The 9508-nt window shown below is 35.5% G+C and overlaps 1 protein-coding gene across 1 annotated transcript in view; it reads left to right on the top strand.

Moving 5' to 3' along the window:
• Positions 1 to 9508, top strand: part of LOC107731761 (integrin beta-like protein 1) — a 56670-nt gene that overhangs the window by 11740 nt on the left and 35422 nt on the right. Inside the window, exons 3-5 of the mRNA XM_016542930.1 lie at positions 3957 to 4103; positions 5374 to 5496; positions 6285 to 6425. Of these exons, the coding sequence (XP_016398416.1) occupies positions 3957 to 4103; positions 5374 to 5496; positions 6285 to 6425 (411 nt within the window). The remainder of the gene's footprint in view (positions 1 to 3956; positions 4104 to 5373; positions 5497 to 6284; positions 6426 to 9508) is intronic.

The raw sequence follows: 9508 nt of genomic DNA, 5'->3' as shown, positions 1-9508 counted from the left end.
TCAGTGAACAACGGCTCTGTGTAGTTAATGCTGCTCAATGTGAAAGCACGCAGGTGATGGAGATTTACCGCTGATTACAGAACCGGCTTTACTGATAAGATGCGCGTTAAATATCGCATGCGATTTATCGTGCAGCCCTAAACTGAACTAAAACAACACTGAATGTACGTGAGCTAAACAATGGCACTGTACGGTGGCCGAGAGAGCTCAATGCACTGACACTTAAGAAAACACATGCAAATAGAAAAAGCTTCAGCAAATTAAGAAAACATCTTCATCATTGACAACACATGTGCTGCAAATACATGCAACACAACCAAATACAGAAACACACTGCAAAAACTGAAACACGATGCAAATACTCACAACACAAGCAAATAAAGAAACGCGCTAAAAGTAGCACAGACCACAACGGGAGAACCCAAACAATACCAAAATTACCCCAGCAAAATGAAAATTACCCATGGTTTTATTATAGTAAAAGTGTAGTAACCATGATTTTTTTTTTGGCGTATTGATTACCATTTGTATAAGCACAGTTGTACAAAAACCATAGTTAAACTATGGTTAGTGTAGCAAAACCATGGTTAATTTGTGGTTACCATGGTTTAACTAGTAACCATTTATTTATATATATATATTTATTATTTTTTTAATAGTAAAACCATGATTAGTTTTTGTAAGGGAAGTTGTTAAAGTAAGTTGTAAAAGTAAGTAAGCCTGTTTACAGTAATTGTGTATTTCGTCAGTTTATTTAAGCTAATAATATCCCCCAAAAAAGCTAAGGAATGGTATGATCAGGATGTTAAAATAAACAAAAATGTCACCTTTCAGAGCAAACACTGATAAGCATGTTCCAGCCATGCATTGATAAGCATGTCCCAGCATTTCTGTGTTTTGTCACGCTGTATTTGCAGCGCGTGTGTTGTCAAATTGATGACGATGTTTTCTTAATTTGCAGGTGCCTTTTCTACTTGCATTTATTTTTTCATTTGCATCGCTTTGAGCTCTCTCGGCCACCGTACTATTGTCTTTTCTGAGCTGCTTTACAGCAGAATCGGAATGGTCTCCATAATTGAGTTGATTCTGCTATTTTCCCATTTATTAAAGCTGCTTTGAAACAATCTGCACTGTATAAAGTCCTATAGAAATAAAAGTGACTTGACTTCAATCGTCAAAAAAAAGAAAAGAAAAAAAAAACAGGACATTTGTCCTTTTATTTAATGTCACTGGTGTTCTCGATGTAAAAAACATTCCTGATGTATATGAGGAATGCCTACTTAAAAAATCATATCATAGCCAAAGTCCAAAAATGCTTGGCTCATATCTTAACATTTGCAATACCAATTTGCTTTTAATCTATAGGGCACAAGATAGATGTATCCTCCATTTGTCATTAGCATAAATCTTGCATTTCCCTCCAGATTGGCTATAAAACACTGAATATTTGTGACAAGCAGCCAAGACTCTCTTGTAATGAGTGCAGGAGCAGAACAAGGCTATTGTTAAGGACTGATGGATAGCCCTTGAAGACGACATCAAATTTACATGATGGATTAGTGCAGGGAGTGATTGAAGATGACACTTCAGGATGTGGCTAAGGGGGCTGAATTTACAATAACAGGATATATTTGCAGCATATTTTGTCTGCCGTTTTTTTGTTGTTTTTTGTGCACATCCATTTTCATCCATAGAGTTAAGAATAATGACAGGCAATCAACAATGGTCTGATATGGAAAAATAATCTCACTTTTGGTACTGTTGCATGCATATTAAAGGGAAGAAAGAAGAGAAAGTGGTGGAAAATTAATGAAAAATGTTGTTTCAGTATTTGTAATGAGTAGAATTACTTGTATTTTTTTAAGTGAGCTTTGGAAAAATCTACCTTATATTGCACTTATATTGTCATTAGGCTGCACACAATCGCCTATAGAAATAAGTGGTGGAGCTGTGAAACTGCAGGACAGACTTTGATTACATGGTATTAAATCCATTTCTGTCTGTCCAACAAGAGTTCCGTGGTGTGAGAAGCATTAAAGTGAAACATACTGACCCTGACTGTGGTTGCACAGACTTTCATGACTCACTCTACAGTAAATCAGACACATTCAATTCTGTTCCTGGAGGGCCACGACCAACAAGTTTAGTTCTAAGCCTAATTTAACACATCAGAAACAACTAAACAAGGTCTCCAGGATTACTGTATTATTACATGCGGGGGTGATTGATTAGGGTTAGAACTAAACTTTGCTGTTTTTATTTTATTTTATTTTATTCAATAATGCACACATACAAAATATACTGGGTCATTCTTTTTAAACTTAGATTTTTTTTCATGGTTTTCAAGGCGATGTCAAGCCTCATTTGGCTAGTGTAGGGGAATTTACAGTTAAAACCCAAGGACCAGGTATGATGAACAAAGACCAGGAGTGCAAGATGCAATCAGTTGAAGAAAAATTTACTGAAGAAAATAGTTTGCAGTTTCATCGGCAGAAGCCAGCTTCAATAATCGTGATGGAGTCTGCTCTGCGTACACTCTCAATACAACAACAATTATACTCTAACAGAGGTCACTTGGGACACTCTACACATGGACATATAGTTCGAAGCATATCTCCGGTGATTATTAGGTGACAACTTAGGATCGATGTGGCCCACCGAGAGCATATATCAGCACTTCTTGCGTCACATTGTCTGAAGACGACCATTCTGTCCTGGAGTCAGTTATTCACACACATAGAGAGTATGCATTTCCTTCAAGGTTGAGTGGCTCAGATTTGTACTCTTATCAGGTATTTTCCAAAGCATACAGACAATGAGTGCAGTTTCTCAGAGAGAAAAGGGAGAGAGAAACTCAGCTAACTACTGAGATATTATAAATTAATAACTTTATTAAATCAACTAAAATCTAAGAGGTCAAATACTTAATATTAACTTGATCAATGGCCACTCAAAGGATATATATTGAAGCAGAAGTGGATCTGGGATTCCACTCCTTCACTAGCTTCTACCATTTGGCACATAAATTTGTGCCAAAATGCTATAGACGTCATCAACAAAACATATGGGAAATGTTTTCTTCTCCCTTTTAACACTTTATAAGCCTATTAATTTTGCTTCGTTAACGATGACTAATTTTATGACTAGTGCATCATTTAGCAAATAGGTTAACAAAGTGTCTTCACGGACATTAAAGCCTGAACCCAACCTGTTCGGGCATGACCCTGTGATTTGGTCTGACTTGAGAATTTTTCATTTTAATGAATTAAAAATGTGTAAAAACAAAATACTTTTACACTGATCAGCACACCTCTAGTTTATGGGGTTGTGCAATTGTATAATACATATGGTGTGGAAATGAACCATAAGGAATCTTCAACACCTTTTAACTGTGAAAAGCACACATGTGTGAAACACACACAACTCCCATCCTCCTCTCTGTCAGGGTTTCCTACACTCTTAAAAATAAAGGTGCTTCAAAAGGTTCTTCACAGTGATGCCATAGAAGAACCATTTTTGGTTCCACAAAGAACCATTCAGTCAAAAGTTCTGTAAAGAACCATCTCTTTCTTACCCTCTTGTAAGCTGAAGAATCTTCTTTCGCCACAAAGAACCTTTTGTCAAACAGAAAGGTTCTTCAGATGTTAAAGGTTCTTTATGGAGCCATTTAGACAAAAAGGTTCTTCTATGGCATCGTGAAGCACCTTTATTTTTAAGAGTGTAGGTAAGCATGCATACATGGAGAGTGTTAATGTCTTTCACATCACCCTGGCCTCTCCAAACACCTTACAAATGTGTTACTAATCACAAAATCGATCTCATAGTGAGCTCTTTGACTCCTCCAACAAAATATCATTTGTTATTTTACCATTTACTTTAACAATGTGGGTCTGTATCATGACCGCGTGTTACTCAAAACAATCAATAACTGTGTTCTGTATGTGTGTCCAATGCAGATAATGGGATATGCAAATGTGGAAAGTGTTTCTGTGATGAAAACTGGTTTGGGGAATCCTGTCAGTACCAGGAAGAATGTTCACTCTCCAGTAAAACCAGTAAAGACCTCTGCCGCAATGCCCAGGGTGTAGTTTGCTCCAATGCAGGTAAGATGTTTGATATTGCATGGGGGCCTATAAATAATAGAACTGAAGGTCAAGATATGTGGCATGCAGTTGTCCAAACATTCTTTCTGGGTGGCCTAGAAAATAACAGCCTGCTTGTATTTCACACCTTGCCCCCAACCCTGTAAATAACCCTTACACCGACCTGAACATTAACTTTAGGTGATGTGTCTGTATGTTGTTAGCAGGGGGCCCAGCTACTTGCAGATATGCCTGCTATGTGTCTACCGTGTCATTAGGGCATGTGTGTATGTGAAAATGCTGTGTATCAGGATTGGGCAAGATTCAGAATGTAAGAATTTGCTTGTTTTTGGTATTTGAATCAATTTGTTCACACTTCCAGTTGAATTGAAATGGTAGGAAGCTGCAAATTATTTCATTAACGTCAGCTGCCTCCATAATAATTTTCTGATACATACAAGTGAAAATCAATGCACGGCATAAATTATAAATTAATTATTATTAATTATTCTGCAGAATATTAGCGAAAGTGGTTTTCTCCGTTATCTCATACATGACGTAAGCGTGCTCCGGCCCGGAATGTTTAGTGCAAGTGTGAGTGCAAGGAGTGGGGAGGGGGGATAATCGCGCTCGGGTTCGGTTCAAGGCAACCATGCCTAGTGTGAGTACACCCTAAGTTAACTATTAATTTTAAATATAAATTAATTTATAATAGGGCTGTCAAAACAATTAATCATGAGTAATGTGTTTGTGTGTGTGTGTGTGTATGTATATATATATATATATATATATATACACACACACAATAAATGTATAATATGTAATGAATTTTGTATATTAAATGAATTTTAATTTAAATTAATAGATTTAATTTAATTTAAATTGATATAAACTAATTTCTTTTAAATTATTATACATTTCTCTAATTAAAATGTTCAATATTTCTTTTTATATAATGTAAGAATTCTGAGGGGGAAATGTTGTTTATGATAACTTGTGTACAGGTAATTCATACTAAAAATGTAAAATTACACTTAGAATTTTATTCTGCCATCTTCATCCAGTTTGCTGGCTCATTTCAAGTTCAGGAATACTCAGTTCTTTTTACATAAAATTCTGAATGGCATGCAATTCTACAGTGTATATAGCCTTAGGTTGGGTGTGTTTGTGTGAGTCGTTGTGTCTTCATATGTAGAAGTGTGTTTGCTGCTGTGCGGTGCTGTGCGGTGCTGTGGAGCAGTGTGACAGCGTGAGATCTGTGGGTTTTGACATTGATGTGTCTGGCCGACAGGCACCTGTCACTGTGGCAGCTGCATGTGCCACAATCCTGATGGGAAGGGCCTGATCAGCGGACGCTACTGCGAGTGTGACGACAGCGAGTGTTTGGATGAAGACTCTGGAGAAGTGTGTGGAGGTACGATCACAGGGTGACCAGTTCTGAGTGACCCATAAAATATTTGGGCACATTTCTGTAAATTGTATATGTCTGGATATCAAAATACAAAATGAAGTGGCATAAAAGCTGCTTATTTTGCTTACTGATTTTTGCTAAAACTTTCAATATACTCCCAGAAAAAAGGTACTAATATGTGCATTTTAGATAGCCTACTAACATGTACTCAGTAGTTCTTAGTATGTATCTTTAATTTACTAATATGTATCTTTTAGAGGTAAATAAGGTACAAAAGTGTACCTTTTGAAAAGGTACTGCCCCAGTGACAGCTTTTGTACCTTTTTTTTCTGTGAGCCTATGGTGGCTGTAGCAATGGAAGCATTAGGAACATGCATGCACATTAGATGGCCAGCCTGTAAAATACAGTATTTTTTAAAAGTCTGATATATTTTTAATATAGTCTGAGCTAAACTATTGAAAAATATCATACCACTGTTAACTGATTTTGTTAAAGAAAAATGAAGTTAATTCAAAACTTTGACTTACCATATTGTGTTATTTTTTATAAAATAATTTTTATGAATAAGATAAAAATGAAGTGAAAAAGTTTTTAATGACGTAGTTCCATTTTAGATAAGCATATGATTTTTTTAATAGCATTAATATATATAAAATACACCCTTGACGATTAAATGACACCCTAATTCACATAATGACATTGCTATACCTGCATTTGGTCAATGATGATTTTTTTTTAAATCTCTGAAACTGAATTTCTCTCTTCCCTCTCCCTGTGTTCATGGTCGCAGGCCATGGAAAGTGTTACTGTGGAAACTGTTACTGCTCGGCTGGTTGGCATGGAGATAAATGTGAATTCCAGTGTGACATCAGCCCATGGGAGAGTAAGCGGAGATGCACATCTCCAGATGACAAGATCTGCAGCAACAGAGGTCTGTCTTTGTGCAAGCATTTAGCTTTCTCTGACGTAACCAATATCACCCTTTAACCTTACCTAATAATATATTCCCATATGTTATCCTTAATGCTACTGCAGGGGCATCTAAATCAAATTAGAATTTAATTTGAGGGGTTTTCCACAGAGAATCTGCACCGAAATAAGTCTAATTGTCCCATATCAGCTGTATACAGCATAAGTAATTTCACCTGACAAGCACAAATGAGAGTGGCACAATGTATTTTCCATTTAGATACATCAGGCTGCCAAAAAATATTTGGCTCTCATATTGCTGGTGAACCTCCAGGGAGCTTTTCTGAAATTGATTACAGCAAAAGGGTGAAGTGGTACACAGCATAAACTCAACCTCAAATCTGAACCATTGTCTGTGGTTAAGATATCTACCCGCAAAGCGTATCCACTCATCACAAGCAACCACGCTGGTTTTCTGCATCAAAAGCTTTCTAAAAACAACAGCATTTTCCAGTAGTTAAACTTTCCAACAGAGTAGACAATCCCTCATGGCCTTCCTTAGGCATGCTAATCCATCCATTTGACCACGTATGTATTTTTATCATCCGCATTGAGGGGAAAGCCCTCTGTCTCTAACAGAAATTAAGTTACCGTTGCTCTAGAAAAGTGCATTTGTTAGTTCAAGTGCACATGGTGAAAGATATCCATTATTTTGGGCTCTTTTAAGCTATCCAGCCTCATTTTCTGTATTTTATATTCTGTTTATACCCTTCAATTATACGTTCTGCCCTGTGAATGGCAGGTCTCAGTGGATCGCTGCTATTGTGTGAAATGACAGCCTCTTTTAGTCAGTCAACCTCTCAATCCATGATGTAGCTTGCCCTTCACTTTGAAATACAACCATGCAAAGTTATTCATTTAATAACCTTTTGGAGGGAAAAAAAAGCATAAATGAAGCAAAAATGCTTAGGTTTTAAAACATCTAATAAAAGCTACTTTTAAAACCAGACTCATGCAAACTCTATTAAATGTGATTCTGGCAAGTATGGGATGCCAAAGGGAGGCCTGAAAAGGGGGTCAAATGGCAGTTGCAGACAGGCCAGTAAATAAAGAGTTTTAGATCTACAACTAATGTCTGTAAAGAAAACTATGCTGGTAGGTCCCTTCGATGAAAAAGATGTTCTCAGTCTGGTCAAGGTGTTGAGAGGCTATCCCAGGCTGAAATCTTTATGTTTTTAGAGGTAGAGACAAAAATGACATATAGTATTAGATGTAAAACTGAAGTTCATTAGCAAAGCAGTGTTATACGGAAAAAAAATTGATTGATATAATATCGATTTTATATAAATAATACAAAAACAGTGTTTTAAAAAAAATCAGTTTTTCTTTTTTTACAGGTTAACTTTAAGTGAATGTTAGATGATGGCAAAGTTTAAGTATAAAATATAAATAGAAGAAATGAGCATGCAATATTAAATATCCAATATTGTTTGGGGTCAATATCAATAAGTTTGGGGTCTGCAAGATTCTATATATATATAATTTTATTGTATTTTTTTAAATAAGTCACTTATGCCAAGGCTGCATTTTTGAGTAAAAATACAGTATACAGTAACATTGTAGTAATATTATCTAAAATACAATAGTATTGTAAAATACTATTACAATTTAAAATAACTGTTTTCTATTTTAATATAATTTTATTAAAATGTAATTTCCTGTGATGTCAAAGCTGGGTTTTCAGGAATCATCACTCCAGTCTTCAGTGTCACATGATCTTACAGAAATCATTCTAATATGGTGATTTGTAACATTTTTTTTTTACTTATCAATACTTATCAATATTAGCTAAAAAAAACAAAAAAAACATTTTTAAATCAAAATCTTTTGAAAGAGTATAAATATGTTTGCTGTCACTTTTGATCAATTTAATGTGTCCATGCTAAATAAAAGTATTCATTTCTTTAAAAAAAAAATCTTACTGTTAATGTATATCCAATGCTGACCAATACAGATTTAGTCTAATATCTAATATCGGCTGATAAACTATATTGTGGATCCCTAATTTTAGAGTTAGAGATGGTTCTGTAATGATTTTATAATTAGCATTTCTAAGACACTCTTGGGCTTCCATTAATCGTTTCTTCCTTTCCTCAACGGACTCCCACTGAGTCTTAGCCAAGTGTAAGAAAGTCACTGATAAGGTTACTGAAGAGTGGGCTACTACATTGTATTTGCTTTTCTGTGACTAAGGGCTTTACACTAAGCAACAATATGCTCTTACATGCACGACTGTAATAATACAGCTCATGCCGTTTATTTAAGCATTAGCAGGAGGTTGCATAATGCAAATCAAGCGCAATGTAAGGTCTATATTCACGAGAGGACAGGTCTTTGACAGGACTGCAAACTGGGCCGCATTAAGACTGCACTGGGCCCCGGGGCTTACTGCAGGGCCCCCCATCACAATAATGCTGATTTTTATCCCATATCAAAATTCTTGATGCACTGAAATTTGATAATTTTTGTTACCAATTTCAATATCACAAAAAAATAACACTAGCCTAAGTAAAAATAAGCTTACTGAAGACAAGTAAACAGTCACAAATTAGGCTACAACAGAAAATCTTACTTGAAAACTTACTTGAAACGGCCTACTTGAAAATCTTAAAGCACTGAATAATAAATATTATATTGTATAAAGAAAATTTACAAATAGACTGAATAGTCTTCACTGTATAAATTCAATATACATTCATTCTTATTTATTTTACAGAAGTGATTCAGTCAAGGACAGTAAGTGATTTTCTTTCTGATGTTTGATTTAGCTACATCATTGACACAAATGGCAACAGCAGCTGTATATTAGGCTGCTTTAGAGGAATAGTTCACCCCAAAATGAAAATTCTGTTGTTGTTCTAAACCTGTATGAGATTCCTTCTGCTGTTGAACACAAAAGAATATATTTGGAACAATACTGGTAATCAGTTGCTTGGCCCCCATGACTTCCATAGTATGAAAAAAATACATTATTGTAGTCAATGGGGACCAGAAACTGGTTACGATCATTCTTCAAAATATCTTCTTTTATGTTGAGGAGAAAAA

Source organism: Sinocyclocheilus rhinocerous, unplaced genomic scaffold (genome assembly GCF_001515625.1).
Source record: "Sinocyclocheilus rhinocerous isolate Xijiao unplaced genomic scaffold, SAMN03320098_v1.1 scaffold2083, whole genome shotgun sequence".
Lineage (NCBI taxonomy): Eukaryota > Metazoa > Chordata > Actinopteri > Cypriniformes > Cyprinidae > Sinocyclocheilus > Sinocyclocheilus rhinocerous.
Note: the sequence above shows the minus strand (reverse complement) of the source record. Positions and strands in the feature narration are given on the sequence as shown.